Source organism: Notamacropus eugenii, chromosome 1, assembly GCF_028372415.1.
Source record: "Notamacropus eugenii isolate mMacEug1 chromosome 1, mMacEug1.pri_v2, whole genome shotgun sequence".
Lineage (NCBI taxonomy): Eukaryota > Metazoa > Chordata > Mammalia > Diprotodontia > Macropodidae > Notamacropus > Notamacropus eugenii.
Genome location: NC_092872.1, coordinates 298,367,451 through 298,387,391, shown reverse-complemented (window position 1 = coordinate 298,387,391; position 19,941 = coordinate 298,367,451). Strand labels below are relative to the sequence as shown.

At 35.9% G+C, this 19,941-nt stretch overlaps 1 protein-coding gene across 10 annotated transcripts in view; it reads right to left on the bottom strand.

Annotated features, from left to right (window-relative positions):
• KTN1 (kinectin 1) overlaps positions 1-19,941 on the bottom strand; it is a 134,387-nt gene that overhangs the window by 97,370 nt on the left and 17,076 nt on the right. For 9 of the 10 annotated variants that reach the window (XR_011971745.1, XM_072629297.1, XM_072629292.1 and 6 more), the window contains exon 2: positions 6,234-6,781. The exons of the other annotated variant lie outside the window; for it this stretch is intronic. Coding sequence is in view for 8 of the 9 variants with exons in the window: in XM_072629297.1 (XP_072485398.1) it covers positions 6,234-6,756 (523 nt within the window). In the remaining variant the exon portion in view is untranslated. The remainder of the gene's footprint in view (positions 1-6,233; positions 6,782-19,941) is intronic. 10 annotated transcript variants of the gene reach the window in all.

The following is a 19,941-nucleotide window of genomic DNA, read 5'->3' as shown; positions in this document are numbered from 1 at the left end:
AACATAATTATCTCTGTTCTGAGGATTCTTGAGCTACTTATCCAGCTCTAACTTTCCTCCCAACCTTCAGACTTGCATCTCCAACTGCCTGTTGAACATCCCCAACTAGATGTTCCATCAACATGTTAAGCTCAAGATGTCCAAAATGAACTCCTGATCTTCCCCACTTCACCCCCATTCTCCCTCAAAACCAAAAAATAAAACAATTACTCCTTCCAAACTTCCCTATTGTTATTGAGGGCACTACAGGCTCACAACCTAATTGTTATTTTCAACTCCTCACTATCTCATCTCATTCCCAAATCCAATCTATTGCCAGGTCCTGTCATTTCTACAATGTTGAAATCTCTCATATATGCCCTCCCTTCTCTCCTCTGGTGCAGGCCGTCATCATCTCACACTCAAACTACTGCAGTAGCCTTTTGGTTGGTCTGTCTATTTTCAATCCATTCTCCAAAATCATCTTCCAATAGTGCAGGTCTAAACATGTCACCTCACTTATTCAATACAATCCAATAGCATTTACCATTAGGGCAAGATATGAAATCCTCTCTTTATCATTTAAAGTCCTTCATAATTCGGCCCCCTGCTACCTTCCCAATCTTCTTACACTTTACACCCCTCCATGTAATCTATAATTCAATAACTCTGGCCTCCTCCCTCCTCACTGTTCCATATAAAATACTCCATGTCCCAACATCAGGCATATTCACTAGCTCCCCCTCGGGCTGAAATTCTCTTCCTTATCTCTACTTCTTATGTTTCCCTCAGATCCCAGATAAAATTCTGCCCCATCCCCAGAAGGAAACACTTTGTGCAAGATCTTCCTAATCTCTCTAAATTCTAATGCCTTCCTTCCACTGATTATCTCCAATTTAACCAGTAAATATCTTTTTAGTACACAGTAGTTTTCATGTTATCTTCCCCATTAGACCATGAGCTCCCTGAGGGCAGGAACTGTCTTTTGCCTTTCTTGGCACAAGTGGTGCAAAGTACAGTGCCTGGTACATAGAAGGTAACTGATGAATGCTTGTTGACTTTACTTAAAGGAAGAGAGGGACACTAACACTTCTGAGTAAAATGTGCCAGGGATGGAAGATAGCCAATGCAAAGGTACATAGACAGGAAATGGAGTTTTGTTTGAGAGGAAAAGAAAAAGGTTTGGCTGGATCTCAGAGTACAAGATAAAGAGTAATGTTCAATGAGGGTGGAAAGATAGGTTGGGATCAGGCAGGTACAGTTGAAAAGGGTTTATATTGCTCAAAGGCAACAGAAAGCCACTGAACACGGATGAGTAGACTTACAGAATCAAATTCACACTTAAGAAAATCACTTTGGAAGCAAGTGACATGTAGGATGGAGTAGAATGATGAGAAATTAAGAGGATGTTGCAGTAATCTCAGTGGGAGGCACTGATGGTCTGCCAGACACAGACACAGAGTAGCTCTCTGAGTGGAGAGAAGGGGCAATAATCAAAAAGTATTGTGAAGATGTTAACAGCAAGATTTGGGAACTATCTTCATACGTAGGGTGGGGGAAATTAAAATGCCACGCTTACAAAACTGAAACACTGGAAGGATAGTGGTGGTGTCTTTCCAGCTTCTTCTTAGATTTCTCCTCTCCATGTACTCAAGGATTCAGCCAAACTGATCTATGCATCATGAATATACATCCCCTGTTTACTGTCTCCTATGCCCGAAAGGTTTGCTCTAATTTCTAACCATCCATTGAAGCCCAATCTAAGCATCACCTCCTCCACAAAACTTTTCCTAGTATACCAAGTTGGAAAGAAATTCACCTTGAGCCTCATAATGTACTTAATTCTCACAAAAATCCTGCCAGGTAAGCATTATTATTATCCTCATTTTACAGTTGGGAAAACTGAAGAAAACTGAGTTTAAGCAACTTGCCCAGGGTCACACAACTAGTGAATGTCTGAGGCCAAATTTGAACTTAAGTCTTCCTGACTACAGGCTCAGTGCTCTGTCCACTGCACCACTTGCACCAATTGCTGCTTGGTAGTAGTTCTTTTCACCTAAAGAATGCGTGTTGATGTGAATGAGAATTTTGAAAAATCTAAAAGAAAAATACATCTCCCTGATACCTATGGAAACTATAATCAAATAAGAAGTTGAAATACAGGGCAAAATGGATTAAATTAGATACCAGACTCTCTTCTTAGACTATCAAGTTATATTATACAAGTTATATGTGCTGTTAGGCATGATACTCAATCTAGAAGATAAACATGTGTTTATAATCAAGTACATAAGTTGTTTAGGATAACCACCCAGGAAAACAGTGTCAAAAAGAACCGGAAACTGAGGGGATGCCCACCAACTGGGGAATGACTAAACAAATTGTGCTATGATAGTGATGGAAGACTATTGTGCTGCAAGAAATAACAAAAGGATTTGTTTTAGAAAAACCTATGAAGACTTATATGAGCTAATGCAAAGTGAAAAAAGCAGAACCATGAGAATCATTGTACACAGTAATAGCAATGTTGTAACAACAATCAACTATGAAAAACTTAAGCTTCTCTGAACAATACAATAACCCAATACAATTCCAAAGGATTCATAATGAAAAATATTTTTAACCTTTAGAAAGATAACTGGTGAATTCTGAGTGCAAACTGAAGTGTGTGTTCGTCCTTCACTGCCGAAGAAGACCATGCCATCACAGAAATGATGGCATGATTCACACTTGACTTTGTTTTGAGTGAGGGAGGGCTGTGCAGGTCACCAGCCTCACTGCTCCTCCAGAGCCATCTGAATCCAGTGATCAGATATTCATCAGGATGATGACTGGAGATGACCCAGGATGAGGCAATTGGGGTTAAATGACTTGCCCAAGGTCACACAGCTACTGACTGTCAAGTGTCTGAGGTGAGATTTGAACTCAGGTCCTCCTGACTCCTGCACTGGTGTCCTATCCACAGCACCACCTAGCTGCCACCTGCAAATTGAAGTATATTTTTTTCAAAAGAAAAAGAAAATGGCGTATCAAGCACTATGAAGTTTGCAATAGTTACTGTTACACTTTTACTGAGGAAAGCATTTTTTGATGTAAGTATTCTGTTCAATTTCCCACTTATAACCCTTTTTTCCTAAGAGAATTAAAGGGGAAAACTTCCAAAAAAAAAATTCTATTCAGTCTATTTATATACTTGGGAGAGGAGGAAGAATTGTATTGTAGTTATAGGTTAGAGATTTATTTTTCATTAGTACTAGCTGACCATTCACACTGGGACTCTGAGACAAGGTTAAACTAAAACCACTGACCACAAAGTAAAGTAATATGTTTTAGATCTCCATTAAAGAGAACAGAGAGGTATTATATTCAGAACCTGTTAGTCTTAAGACTAACAGGTGATCTGGTATAACTTGTATCATGGGTCACTGTTTATCTAGTGTTAAGGTTGGTCTTCTTCAGGGATTTAAAGGAGGTTCCTATTAGCTATCCTTTTGTTCAATGTATATGAGACCGTTGAGAAAAAAACTATGACTATCATAGGCTGCAATATCATTATACTTTGAAATATCAGTTCTGAATCTTCTTTCAACAAAACACTGAGCTTTCATGACTGTTCTTGGCTAACCAAATTAAACTTGTGTTTAGCAGGCTGGCTAAAAGTTAATGAGGCTGTACTGAAAGTAAGAGAACTTAGTGGGTATATCCTTTATTTGAGTGGACATCGTTGCCCTGACCAAAGAGAGATTTACAATTTACAATTCTGATAACTTCCTACATTCATTTGGGACTAAGGGGTCTACTATATGACCAGGGTAAATGTGACAAAGCTTTATGACAAAAAAGTATGTAGTCTTTAAATTTTTTTTTTTTTTGCTACTTGGATGAAGGATTTTTTAGATGATAAACACCATAAGTTTCTACTTCATGCCTTAAGTTTTATAGTAGTGAGTTTTTATTTAGATTTTAAGCTATGTGAGAAAACTAACTACATAATAATATGGTTATTAAAATTTATCGAAGATAACTGAAGCAGACACCTATGAAGTGAATTTGTACTGGACAAATACATCTCTAAACAGGTTTTCTGTGAGACTACATTTATCCCTCTACACTTTCAGAATATTCTGCTCAAAACGAATTGGAAATTATTAAATTTTTTAATTCAACAGAATATTTCCAAAGACTTAATTTCTTAATATAACCCCTCCCAAATATCTCTGTTCTTCCAAATTCTCCCCATAATTATACCATTTGGCAAACTTGGTCCAACCCAACAATCCTTCAATCATATCAAAGTGGTAAATTGCCAAATGAGAATAAGAGGTTTGAGACCACAGACGGGCTTACAAGTATTGTTTCTATAATACATGTTTTCTCTAGATAGCCAATAGTGTGAAAACTGAAACTAAAAACAATCTCATTAAGCATGAACAAAGTTGTCTAAAATAACTAAATATTGATACTCATTGGATAGAGTAGTATAAGACTAAATCTTTAGGAGTTTCAGGAAGACCCATAAGATCAGATTCCTATTAGTATCCATAGACTATTGTGACCTATTTTAATTACAGAATTATAATTCAAATTCTATGAAAAGATAAGTCTCGATGTATATTTGTTGTGTTTTAAATTTTTTACAAAAAGCCTTCAGAGAGGAAAAAAAAATTTGATTTTTCTAAAGTTGATTTTTATCTACCCATCAGGTTTTATCCAAAATAACTCTGTGAAATTAACAAAGAACACCTTCTCCATTTTCGTTAATACAAAAATTTCACAAGAACTTTCAATCAGACTACTAAACCATAGTGTCAGATCCAATAAAACCCTGAGGGATCAGAGCCCTTATTATCAGAACACCAAACCCATTCAAAGAATGTAGCTCTCTCTATATATAGAAATCAAAGACCCTTTAGCAAACCACAAAGGTAAATGCATCGCCAGGAGGGCTGAACATGGAGGCAGCATTGTATAATAAAAAGTAAGTTAGATTTTTTTTTTTTAAGTCAAAGGACCAAAATGTGAATCTGACTTTTTGTGTGAACATGGGCAATCATTTAACCTCAGTTTCCTCATCTACAAAATGAGGGGACTAAAAGGGATGGTTTCCAAAGTCCCTTCTAGTTCTAAACCTATGATTTTACAATGTAATCTAAGTACTCAAGGGCCTGAGTAATTAGTCAATTTTTCCAGGAGCTTATAAACTGGTTAAGGTCCAAAAGTATTTTGACCAATGGCATCATTACTAATAAAGCAAACAGAATGCCAGGGTGGGTACTTTGAGGAACAACATTCATTTTAGTGATAAAATCATTTTGCATTTTTTAAATTAGTATCATTAATAACAATGAAGGGCTATTACTCAAAAAGAGAATTAGACATGTTTTTTAGGTCTTCAGTTCCTAAGTTGCAAAGTATCAACTTAGGCCTGATATAAGGGAAAAATTAGAGCTATCTAGAAATAGAAAAGGCTCCTTTGGAAATAGCAGGTTTCCAATTCCCACTGGAAGTGTCCAAACATAGGTTAGACACATCTACTTACCTAGTATGTTACACAGGAAATTTTTTTTCAAGCATAAGTTGGACAAGATAGCCACTGATACTGCTTCCAATTCTGACATTTCTGTGACCCAATCATTACGTGGCTAATTTCGTGCCAACAGTTCACAGTAAATGCACAACCACCTATCTGTAGTTACCTTCAAAAACTAGTTGGAAGTAGTTCATCAAAATATAGCCATGAGACTACTTATACAAGAAAAAGGATATTACTGTAACAATCCACATGTTTCACTATCTAAGGACACTTCAGGATGTTGTCTACTATTTCCAATATATAGTTAAAAACTTCACAACACATCGATCATCACCTTCATAATTAACAATCATCTTTTCAACTTTGTAGAACAAAATCTCAACCACTGATAACTAGAACACAAAAAAATTTTCAGCTGATTTTTAGCATAATTCTGTATTACATATTTACATTATTTTTAATACTCTAAAAAGATTTGCTCACAAAAGAAATTTAATAAACCCATAATTTTATATTGTCTCAGAAACTAAGGTAAAAGAAAAAAAACTACAAAGAAAAATATTTCCCCTTCATTTTACCCAAGTTCAGTTGAACTCTTAGTACCTTAGTATACCATGGGCCCTGAAGTGTTAAGCACAAAAACTAAATAAAGTTCTAGAATTAGTTGTTATACCATAAATATAACCACAGAATATTATCAAAATTATATGGATCATAATACCGATTCCATTTTTAGGTTTTTTTTGCCCTGGTTTCTTCTTCGAACTTGAAGCTTCAGAGGGGGGTGTAGGTTGTTTGGTAATTGGAATTGGTTCAACTTTTTTGCCTGGACTCTTTGATCCATCATTTTCTTTAGTGGCCTGTTCCTCCTGTGTAGACTTGTGTTTCTTTTCTTTTTTCTTCCGCTCTCTAACACCACTTGAAGCTTCAACAACACTCAATTGAACAGGTGCTACTTGCTCATCATCTATACTCAAAGCATCAGTTACTTTAAAGTCCCGGGAAACATTCTCAGAATCAGATTCATGAAGGTTCCCATTCTGAGTTTCTTTCTTTTTGTTCTTTTTCTTTTCTGCCTTCTTTTTATCAGTCTTTGTGGGCAGAGGTTTCTGTTCTCTTTTCTGTTTTGCAAGAACTTCATCATATAATGTTTCTTTCATGAAAAGCCAAAAGAAGAGGAAAATTACTGTAATAACTACTGAAGGAATAAGGATGATAAAATATGTTGACTCGTAAAACTCCATGGTGCTTCGTAATGTCCTATAAAACCTATGTACAAAAGAAAAAATATTTCATGAATCTCTCAATTGGCATTTAAGTTATATTAAATACAAACCTTTATCCTTGAGTCTCAATGCCTGAGCTACCTCTTTTTTGCAGGACTTTGCAACAGATTTTCACCCATTCTTATCAAATGCTACAGAGCATTCTTTTAAATTAAAATGAACTGAAATTACACATGTTTTTTTGAATTTAAGACTCAAAACAACAAAGCCAGAATATCCTATTTCATAGGATCATAAAAGAATTATGATTAACTAGAACCAGAAGACAAAGTAAATATAGAAAAAAAACAACCACCTTCAGAACAAAACCCCAAAATAAAACTCCATAAAATGTCATATACAAAATCCAAAGTCTCTAGATTGAAGAAAAAAAATACCAGGAGAAAGAAAAAACTCAAGCACCAAGAATTACACACTCAAGATCATATAAGATGTGGAAACTTCTAACATAAACAAGAGATCCTGGAATGCAATATTCTAATTGGCAAAAAAAGAAAGGCTTGCAACCAAAAACAATTTACTTGCAACACTCAGCAACAGCCAAGGCATTGACCGTTTTATTACTATACAATACTGCTGGTACTGTGTGCAGTATTCTCCTGGTTCTGTTTACTTCATTTTGTATCAGTTCATGTAAGTTTCCCAAGTTTTTCTGAAGGCATCCCTATTCATCCTTCTTATAGCACAATAGTATCCCATCTCAATCATATATCACGATTTGTTCAGCCATTTCTCAATTGATGGGCATCCTCTCAATTTCCAATTCTTTAGCCCACAAAAAGAGCTGCTATAAATATTTTTGTACATATAGGTCCTTTTCCTTTTATCTGTTTGGGATACAAATCTAATAGTAGTATTGCTGGATCAAAGGGCATGTATAGCTTTATGGTCCATTATTGGGCATGGTTCCAAATTGTTCTCCAGAATGATTGGATCACTTCACAACTCTACCTTTAGTGTCCCCCTTTTTCCAAATCCCTTCCAACACAAGTCTTCCTTTTTCTGTCATAAAAGTCAATCTGATAGAGTTGTTTTAATTTGCCTTTCTCTAATCAACAGTGATTCAGAACATTTTTTCATATGACTGTAGATAGCTTTGATTTTGATGACAAATCACGTGTTCATATCATTTGACCACTTATCAATTGGGGAATGACTTATAGTCTTATAAATTTGTCTGAAGTTTTCATATGTTTGAGAAATGAGGTCTTTATCAGAGAAAGTAGCTGTAAAAATTTTTTCACAGTTAGGATTACTATGTATTTCCCTCCATTCTATTTTTTCCCCCAGCTTATTCTCTCTCTCTCTCTCCCTCCTTCCACTCTGTCACTCCTCAAAAGGGTTTGCTTCCTCCCAATGCCTCCTCCAATCAGCCTTCCTTCTATCAATCCCACCCTCTTCTTTCACCTCATTTCCCTCCTAAGTCCCTGTAGGGTAAGAGATTTCTATACCCAACTGAGTGTTTGAGTCAATTACTAGGACAGTGTATAGCACTGTCTCCCAGTCCCCACCCTATCTTCCCTTCCACTGTAAAAGCATAGGGGACCCAGAAGGCAGTAACAGAAAAGGGAAACCTCGTTCAAAATAGCTACAAAATGAATAAAATATTTAGGAGTCAAAACAACAAAGGGACACTCAATTGTCTATACAATTACAAACTACTGCTTATAAACTACTTGCTTACAAGCTACTCAATTATAAACTACTCTTTAAAGAAATAAAATAGATCTAAGACAATTCTAAAAGATTCAGGATGGAAAATGCTATCCACATCCAGAGAAAGAACTATAGAGTCAGAATGCAGATCAAAGCATATTATTTTCTCTCTGTTTTTTTTCTTTCTGATGGTTTTACCCTTTTGCTCTGAATCTTCTTTCACAACATGACTAATGTGGAAGTGTTTAATATGATTGCATATGTATAGTCTATATCAGACTGCATGCCGTCTTGGGGAGGGAAACGAGAGGGGGAAATTTAGAACTCAAAATTTTATAAAAATGAATGCTGAAAATGAAAAATAAATAATTTTAAATTTAAAAAAATAACTAGGGTGAGAACAGAACTACTCTTTACGAAATTTAAAACATTTTCTACCACTTTCAGTGCCCATAGTGTCATAATGAGTAACTTATTCTGGCAGGTAAGCAATGTTTTGCCCAAATTGAGGAGTTCCACAGAAGACAAAAAAGGGGAGAAAGAATGGATTACTGTGAACTGAAGTGTGCCTACCTACTTGAGACTGTTGAATGAAAAGGACCATGTAACAACAAATGTCATTTCAATAATTATTTTAATACCATGAAATAACTGGTAATGGATTACCAAAAACATGTTATAACACGAATAATTATTCCACAAAATTCTGGTTCAAGTAAAAATAATGCATTTTATAAAAAAAAGAAATAAAGTAGGCAGATAGGCAACTACTGATGTATTCTGAATCACCATTTTGGGATGATAATAGGATTCATTTTTTTTTATACCTTGTTGTGAAGGAGTCTGTCTGTCTTTATTGAATGCTTTAGGAACTAGAGAGCCACCACTGGCCTATAAAGAACAGGAGTGACATGGTCAAACCTGGGCACCAGCATGTACACACACATAGAAGACCATATTTCTTTGGGAATAAAGAAATGCAGTGCAGATAGCCCTGCAATAGTAAGCAGTAGTACCAAATGGAGAACTATTTTATCTTTTCTTACTTATTCCCAATCTCCTGGTCAAAAGATCTGTAATCCAATTCACATCCCAACCTCCACAGTTCTGCTGCTGCTTCCTGATTTTGTTCCTCTTACTGCTTTTTCTCTGCTCCTCAGCTTTTTCCCAAAAGGAGTGGACTTTTAGAGATAATACAGCCAGAATATCCCCTTATTTCTCCAGGAAAAATCAAATACAGGTGTAATCTGCAAGCCTTTTTCTTTGATCATGCTGATGAGTTGGTGGAGGGGGACTCCAAACAACTTTATTCAAGGATAGCAAATGACAGGGTGATATTATGAATAAAAGGAAGGGGCTTAGAATTAAGGATATCTAGGTCCAAGTCCCACACACTGGCTATGATACCCAAGGGAAGTCATTTAAACTCTCAATGCTAAAACTCTAATAGATGAATTGTGAATCTCTAGTAGTACAGGGAGTTTCCAAGCTATGTAATTCCCATAATCATGAAATAATAAGGTACCAACCAATAGGAGAGATCTTGCTACACTCGCCACCAGCACTCCCGAAAAAAAACTCAATAATATTCTAACATCAGGCCATTTGTGTATGTATTATAGACTGTAATGGAAAAGTGAGCTGACAGCTGTATGCCTAAATGTAACTTATAGAAAGTATTCCAAAACTCTTTAACCAAGGATTTGAGCTGACTTTCTCAATGAATTATTACTAGAAGGGAAGGGAGGGAAGAGTGCTTAAAAAGTACTCTCTCTGTGCCTTCAATTAATTCAAAGCAGGTACCTGGTATACAGCCAAATAGTTTTATCAAAAAATACACTACTTAAATAGCAAAAGCTTGATTCAATGTAAAAGCAGGTCTTAAGAAGTATTGCAAAATCTTTTCTTCATAACATAAAGGTGATTTTTTCATTTAAATTTATACTACATGAATCACCGGCTTCTCCTCTTCTTGGGACTACCATCAAGCAACTACCAACATTAGATAAAACTATTCACAAAAGTAGCTCTGGGAGGTCCTAGTTCATTGCCCAATCAAATGTCTACTGAAAGAAATTCCAAATCAGTAGTTAAAGCAAAAAAATATATTTTTTTAAATCACTTGTTTTACTTAGTGATCAAGTAAAGCTAAAAAAGTTTGTTTCTTTCTGTAATTTTACATTTAGTACTAGAAAAACTTCAACCTAGATAAAATCTCACACTCATAATCCGAGAACACATGAATCAACATGTAGTAAGTGTTTACCACATGCCAAGTACTGTGCCAAGTTGTTCAATCCTTTTAGTCATGTCCAGCTCTTGTTTTAGTCATGTCTGACTCTTCAGGACCCCATTTGGGGTTTTCTTGGCAAAGATAGTGGAGTAATTTGCCATTTACTTCTCCAGCTCATTTACCGATGAGGAAACTGAGACAAGTTAAGTGACTTACTCAGAATCACACACAGCTAGTAAGCATTTTATCTGAACTCAGGAAGATTTTCCTGCAACACCTAGCTACCCACTGTGTTACAAGCGGGATACAAATAGAAAAGTGTGACTCTCCCTCAGAAGACAACATCTAATTGGGGGAAAGAACACAAAACTATGCAAAGCAATTTTATAACCTAAAAGGGTGCTTTCAATAGGAGCACAATATTTCTAGATCCCTCATATAAATTTCCAAAGCACAGGATACATAAAGATTATGCTCAAAGCTTTAAAGTAGAAAAAAAGGGAAAACTGAAATTAGAAGCTGTATTCTCAATTTCCATTCTTTTAGAAAGTGACTGTAGAGAATCACAATTCCTAACCTGACACATTATGGCAGAATTAGAAAAGGTAAAAACTAATATTGTTCAGATTTCCTAAGTTTATAAGTAATATCAGGCAATAATTTATCCAATTACATATGTATATTTTCCACTAAAAATTGTACTCATGGAACTGACCATACACTGTTCAAAGGCTGGGTCCTCCCTAACTAGACCTTTGAGTATGGTCTCAGTGTCCAATTATCAACCTAAGTCAAGAGAATCTAATTAACAGTTGGGCACAGGTGCTAAGTTTTAGGGCCACAGAAACTCTCAAGCAGTAACTACAAACTTAAGGAGGTGCTGGCCTCTGCGTCAGTCAAGCGAGTACCAATACCTACCAAACAACAGATTCCCTCAACATAAAACCTGAGAATTTAAATTATTATTACAATAGAAAGACCAAGTACAATAAGTTTATCAAAGTAAACAATTTAATGCCTTAAAATAAGGTGTTATATGCAACAGTGGCTTGAGAAGATAATCATTCATTAAAAGCTGTTTATTTGATGGTAGATTTTCTCATCAAAAATAATTTACCTGGACATGCATCTATTAGAGGTCCCAGGACCCAGAAAGTCCATGGACAGGACCTTAACAACTATTTGGCTATAGCCCTAATAAATTCATGAAATGATAAACATTTCTGGAGATGTGAGCTCAAATACAATTTCAATGATTCAAGAGTTTGCTTCAACCATGTCTATCACAACCCATGCAAGCCAGCTCCATCCTGTACAACTGCCACATTCTATTAAAGTTCACTATAGGGAAGAGATGTCAAACCCTCAACCAGTCACATGTGGCTCACAACATTCTTGAACACAGGCCAAATAAAAGTAATTAAAAACATACTAAACACAGCTAATGGTACTATTACTAGTAGTTTTCCAAGTCGATATAAAGACAATTTTGTTCATTTTTCAGTCATGTCTGAGTCTTCATGACCTCATTTGGGGTTTTCTTGACAAAGATACTGGAGTGCTTTGTCATTTTTTTTTCTCCAGCTCATTTTTTACAGTTGAGCAAACTTAAGTACAATGATAAGTGACTTCCCCAGAGTCACACAGTTACTGTCAGAGGTGAGATTTAAACTCAGGATGATAGGTCTTCCTGACTCCAGACCTGAATCTCTTTCCACTGTTCCATCTAGCTGCCCACATATGCAACCCATAGGCAACCTTTACATATAAGGTTTTAAATTGGCCCTTTTTCTATGAGTTTGACACCACTACTACAGTGGATCTGCCTTTGTGAGCATTCCAAATATTCTTACTTCCTTTCTTTCCTTACTTTCTCAAGATGATGAGACCATCTCCTATCACACAAGTCTTTGATGATATCTTTACTCCTGTTCGTCAGTTCCTTACCGGATATATGTTTTACACTGTTTATACTCATCATGTACCTTTTGGGAGGCCTCACTGTCATACAACAGTCGTGTTAAAAATGTTTGTATTGAAAAAATGGGCCTGTGCTATTAACGGGAAGCTTAGGATCAATAGAAGTTCTCTGCAATTTTCCAAAAGCAAACTCTTCCCCTTTTCAGCTCTGGACCCAGTTCCCTGTGCATCTGCACTGTCCATCCCTGATATGCATACTGTTGGACAAGCTCTATGGGTACTCATTCAGATAATTGCTAAAAATTTGGGTAAGAGATATTCTACTTTCATTTGCCCTTCCCTTTACTACTGGATAAGCTCTATGGGGTGTTCATTCAGATAACCGCTAATAATCTGGGCAAGAGATATTCTACTTTCCTTTGCCCTTCCCGTTGTGGGTGGCCAGGCCAAGAAGGCTCTCCAATGCCTTGGGGCTGGATGCAATCAACACAATGCAATCCACAAACAGACATTCCAGGAGGATTAACTTTTACTATTCCATAAGTAATCATCCTGGACTGTATGCTGGACCCCAGCCATCACAATTAACACCTTTGCTTTTGCATCTCCCTGTTTTATGCCTCAGCTGAAGCTTACCATCAGGCTTATGTTACAGTTTATTTACTCAAAGGAATCCTGAATTTTGATATATTAATGGTAGAAACCTTTTTGTAAAAAAAAAAAAAAAAAAAGCAGTGTTTTGTTCTAAGTAAAATTTTTTTTAATCAACAAACAATAAGCACAATAACATTTTATATTTGTTCCATCTTTCAGTTAATTGTGAGATAATAAAGATAAGATCAAAGTTGAATAATGTTTCGCAAAGTCTACTTTTGACAGTTCTTAAAGTCATGTGAATTTTATTTTTTTACCTGTTTGCTTTTAGGGGCAGTACAAAACAGACTCCATTTTGAAGAATTTCAAATACTTTGTATTTGAATATACCCTTTTTCTGCTCTATTATGTATACACTGAAATTCTTTTTTTATTTCAATTTAATTTTTTATTTAAAAGAAAACTTGCCTATCTCTCACTAAATCCTTCCTCAAGAACACCCTTTACTCTCATAAAAATTTTATATGAATAGGAGAATAGATATATAGACAAAAAGAGAAACTCTTAGGAATATTGTAGCCAAATTTCAGAGTTCCCAGGTCAAGGAGAAAATACAGCAAGCAGCTAGAAAGAAACAATTCAAATATCATGAAAATACAATTAAGATAACACAGGATCTGGCAGCTTCTACAACAAGGGATCTAAGGGTTTGGAATAGGATATTCCAGAAGTCAAAGGAACTAGGGTTAAAACCAAAAATCACCTACCCAGCAAAACTGAGTATAATACTTCAGGGGAAAATATGGTCATTCAATGATATAGAGGACTTCTAAGCATTCTTGATAAAAAGACCAGAACTGAATAGAAAACTTGACTTTCAAACACAAGAAGCAAGAGAAGCATGAAAAGGTAAACAGGAAAGAGAAACATAAAGGATTTTCTAAAGTTGAACTGTTTACGTTCCTACATGGAAAGATAGTATGTGTAACACTTGAGACTCTTCTCAGTATTTGGGTAGTTGGAAGGATTACACACACACACACACACACACACACACACACACACACACACACACACACACACACACAGAGCACAGGGTGAATTGAATAGGATAGGATCATATCTTAAAAAAATGAAATTAAGCTGTGAGAGAGAAATATATTGGGAGGAGAAAGGGAGAAATGGAATGGGGCAAATTATCTCTCATAAAAGAGGCAAAGAAAAAGACTTTTTAGTTGAGGGAAAAAGAGGGGAGGTGAGAGAAAAACATGAAGTTTACTCTCATCACATTCCACTAAAGGAAGGAATAAAATGCACACTCATTTTGGTATGAAAACCTATCTTACAATACAGGAAAGTGGGGGAAAAGGGGATAAGCAGGGGGGGGGGGGATGATGGAAGGGAGGGCATGGGGAGGAGGGAGCAATTTGAAGTCAACACTCTTGGGGAGGGACAGGATCAAAAGAGAGAATAGAAGCAATGGGGGGGTAGGATAGGATGGAGGGAAATATAATTAGTCTTACACAACACAACTATTATGGAAGTCATTTGCAAAACTACACAGATATGGCCTATGTTGAATTGCTTGCCTTCCAAAGGGAATGGGTGGGGAGGGAGGGATGAGGAGAAGTTGGAACTCAAAGTTTTGGGAACAACTGTTGAATTCTGTTCTTGCTACTAGGAAATAAGAAATACAGGTAAAGGGGTATAGAAAGTTATCTGGCCCTACAGAACAATAGAGAAGATGGGGACAAGGGAAGGGAGGGATGACAGAAGAGAGGGCAGATTGGTGATAGGGGCAATTAGAATGCTCGGTGTTTTGGGGTGGGGGGAGGGGACAAATGGGGAGAAAATTTGGAACCCAAAATTTTGTGAAAACGAATGTTAAAAGTTAAATAAATAAACTAAAAAAAAAAAAAACAACACAGGTAATGGGATATAGAAATCTATCTTGCCCTACAAGAAAAAAGAGAAAATGGGGATAAAGAAAGGGTGAGATGTGATAGAAGGGAGGGCATATTGAGGGAAGGGGTAATCAGAATGCAAGGCATCATGGGGTGGGAAGAGGGAAGAGATGGTTGGAACACAAAATTTTGTGGAAATGAATGTTGAAAACTAAAAATAAATAAACATAAAAAATAAAAATAAAAAGGCAGGGGTGGTGAGCTAAGACAAAGCAAAAGCAAAAATAGACTTAATTAAAAGGGATAATTACAAAAACTACATTTTGCTAAAAGGTACCACAGACAATGAAGTACTATCAAAAACTTTTACAGCAAGTTTCTCTAATAAAGGACTCATTTCTCAAATATATAGTGAGTATAGAACTGAGTCAAAATTATAAAAAATAAGAGCCATTCCCCAATTGATAAATGGTCAAGGGATATAAACAGGCAGCTTTCAGAAGAATAAACAAAGCTATCTATAAGCCATATGAAAAAAAATGTTCTAAATCACTATTGAGTAGAGGAAGGCAAATTAAACACCTCTGAGATACCATTAACACCTATCAGAAATTACAAATGTTGGATGGGATGAGGGAAAAATAGAAACATTAACGAATTCTTGGTGGAGTAGAGAACTGCTCCAACCATTCAAAACAATTTGGAACTATGTCCAAAGGGCTATAAAACTGTGCATATGCTTTGACCCAGAAATAATACTACTAGGTCTATTCCAAAGAGATCATAGAAAAAGGGACCCGTATCTACAAAAATATTTATAGCAGCTGTTTTTGTGTTGGCAAAGACTTGGAAATTGAGAGGGTGCTCATCAGTTTGGGAATGACTGAAACATGTGGTATATGATTGTGATGGAGTAATATTGTGCTTTAAGAAATGATGACGGAAGTGGTTTCAGAAAAACATGGTAAAACCTGTATGAACTGATGCAAAGAAAAGTGTAAAAAACCAGGATATCGTTGTGCATGGTAAAAGCAATGTTGTAATGATCAATTGTGAAAGACTTGGTTACTCTGATCAATATAACTGTACAAGACAATTTCAAAGGATAAATGATGTAAAAATGCTATCCACCTCCAGAGAGAGAGAACTAATGATCTGAGTGCAAACTGAAATATAACTTTCTCAATTTATTTTTCTTGCTTTTTTTGAAATATGATTAATATGGAAATATATTTTGCATGATTTCACATGTAAAAAAAAACCAGACTTCTAACCATCTTATTCTTTGCAGGTACATCAAAGTTTTTAACCCCTTTCTTCAGTCACTATACATTCTGAAGATCATTGGAACAGATTTAGATGAGAAAAATAAGCCCTATAGACAATCTAAAATAACAATGCCTCTATTCCAATAAAAGAGGGGCAGTACAACCACATTCTAGGAACTGCTTCAATTCAACATTTGCTACATTGAGAATAGTCATCCCAATAAAATACATTAGGCAATGGTAATAGAAGAGACACAGAAATATGACAGAACCCCTTAAGAGCTATGATTAAACAGCCAAAGGGATTGCAAAATTCTCTATCATCAAGTTTTCAAATAATATCAGGATTCTTATTAATTCCATGAAAAAAAATAAAATAGAACAGTGTTGAAGAATTATGTAATGAATGGTAGAAGATACAAGAATTAGAGCATATCTATATTTGGCTGAAAAAACGCTTGGTCACTGAGGACAGATTAGTAGCCAGTAGAGTTATTTGGCTTAACTGATCACAATTCATATCACATAACTAACTGTCTGTAACTAACACTGAAGGCACTCATGAAAATAGCACCCTGAGTGTTAATAACCCAAGAAGAGCAGGTATGTGCTTTAAATAAATTTTTTAAGCCACAACAGCTGCTCAAACCATAATTCAAAAGTTATATCACATGGGAAATACCAAGAACCACTAAGACAACACTAAAGTTTGACTAACATAACTGTTTCCATAGAACTTTTTTTATTAATAGATATTCTTATATAAAGATTCATACAAGTGAAAACATTTTCCACTTGACAAACTCTGACTTTTTACTCTCTTGTTAGTAGAGCAAAACTCATCATGCTTTCTTCACTTTTGAGGATACCAGTAGCAATAAATGCCAAGTCACTGAAAATCAGCAGTTTGTTATAAGAACAACCTTATCTATGCCTCATAAAAATCATCCATTTTATTTTTTCCTATATTGGTTATTAGGTCACTCTCTTAAGTGATCACGGATCTCACTGAAGAAACTGTAAGGATAGATATGCTCAGCACTAAACGAGCCTCAATAAACAATAGGCACTTGGTACTTATGAAAAATTGTGCTAAACATCAGAAATTCAAAGAAAAAGCAAAAATAATCCTTTCCCTCAAGAAGTTCATATTCTGCAAACGGAAATAAATAGCTGTCCTTATCTATAAGAAATCCCCTCTTCTTTCTGTATTCCTTGCTTATGCAAGACCTGGACCAATACCTTGGTGAGCTTCATGAACTGCTTGATTTTAATAAGAAAGGGAGGAAGGTACTACTGAACAGAGCAATAATCCAATAAGCTTTTATCATCTTAATACACACATGAGCAACTCTTTGTTAGAAGAGAATCACATTTTGCTCTGCCAAGTCCAATGTCTTTTTTTTGTAACCAACAGACAACAAATGTAACATTATATAATGATACACTGTACTGACCCCATACTTTTCCCTCAGTAATATCCCTTTCTTTCTAATCTTTAATTTTTCCCTATCTGCTGGCTCCTTCCCTACAACTTTCAAACACGGCAACCTCTTCTCTTTAAAAAAAAAAAAAAACGAAATAAACCTTTCATTTGACCCTACCCTCTCCTCAAGCTATCATCCTACATTATCTATCCATTCTTTCTTTGCCAAATTCCTAGAAAAAGGTTCCTACAACTCACTGCCTCTGCTTCTCCTTCTCTCACTAACTCCACCCTTTACAATTTAGCTTCCGACCTAAGCACTCAACAAAATACTTTGTCCAAAAATACCAACCTTTTCATTGACAAATATGATGGTCATTTCTCAACCCTTATTCATCCTGATTTCTCTGTTGCATTTGACACTGCTAACCATCTTTCTTCCTGAAAACTCTTTCTTCTCTGGGTTTTCAGGACCCTATTTTCTCCTGGTTCTTCTCCCACTTTTCTGACTGTTTCTTCTTAGTCTTCTTTGCTAACTAATCAAATCTATATCATATACCCCCTTAATGATGAGCATTCCCACAAGTGTAATAAGAGCAATATCTGCCTTGTAGGCTAATCTAGTTTTTCCTTAAAAAATAACTGAAACCATCCTTAATATTTAAATAGTTTCAGGAGTTAAAGGTCAAGCCCTTAACAGAGCATCCTGATACCCTAAGAACAAAAACCAGCCCATTAAGAGTCAGAAACTCCTCCCTCTGACTGGCAGAAAAGCAGAGCTAACACAAGCAAGGAAGCTGTACTCAAATGATTCAATGTTGCATCCTTACCCAGTGTCCTTTCTATACTTCAGCTAGGTTTACCTTCTTCTGTTTTACCTTCTGTTTATCTGTTAAATGGTATATGCATGGCTCATGTCATACCAATTCCATACCTAATGCATCAAGCTGAGTGTACAATACTATAGCTCTGTTATAAGCCTCCTGTTCTCTCTTTATACCAAAGGTTCTTAACCTGTTCTGTCCTGGCACCCCTTTGGCAGTCTGATGAAGTCTATAGACTCCTCAATGTTATTAAATGCATAAAATAAAATATATAGGATTACAAAGGAAAAAATTAAATTGAAATATAGCCATGAAAAGTTTGTTGTTTTTTTTTAAAACAAGTTCACAAAGACCAGGTTAAAAATCCCTACTTATCATTTTTGTGCATACGACTCACAGATCTACATATCCAGTCTTAGACTGTACCTTAAGCACACATCACCAAAACAGTCTACCAGATATTTCAAACAGTGTGTTCCAGAAACATCTCCAACTCAGCATGTCCAAAACTGAACTAATGATCGTTTCCCCTCAAAACCCAATGCTCTTCTGTTAAAAGGCAATGCCATTCTTCTAGGCTCCCAGGTTAACCACCTTGCATATTGTTCTCAGTTCCTCTCCTTCACCTCATATATATCACCAAATGCCAAATCTTGCCCTTCTCTGTAACTATACAGCCATCACCATAGTGCAGGCCCTCCTCTTGGTAACCTCTATTAAAATGGTTTCTGAAGCATTTGTCTTCTAACCTTGAGTCTCTTCCCACTTCAATCTAAACTCCAAACAGTTGCCAGAATAATTTTTCTGAGCATGGAACTGATATTTCATTTTCCTAGCAAATAAACTCCAGTGGCTCCTTACTGCCTCTAGGATAAATAGATACGCTTGCATTTGGCTTTCAAGTTCCACATGATATGGCCCTAACCTATCTTTCCAGCCTCATTACACATTACTCCCCCTTCCTGTACTCTACAAACCAGTCAAACTGACCATTATGCTCCTCAAAAAAGTCATTCCATCTCCCAACTATGTACTTTAACCAACTATTCCCTAATCTAAACGTACTCCCAACCTACCTCCACCTCAAAGATTCCTCTTCTTCCTTCTAGAAATAATTAAAGTATCATTCAACTTCTACATTAAGCTTTTCCTGATCCCCATCAACTACTGTTGTTATTCCCAGGGGCCTGCACATAGGAGCTTAATAAACGCTGTAGACTGACTTAAAAATAAAACAATATGTATCATTAATCAAGTGCTGGATTTGGATTTAGAGGACAGAGATCCAAAATACAGATTTATTACAACTACTTTGTAA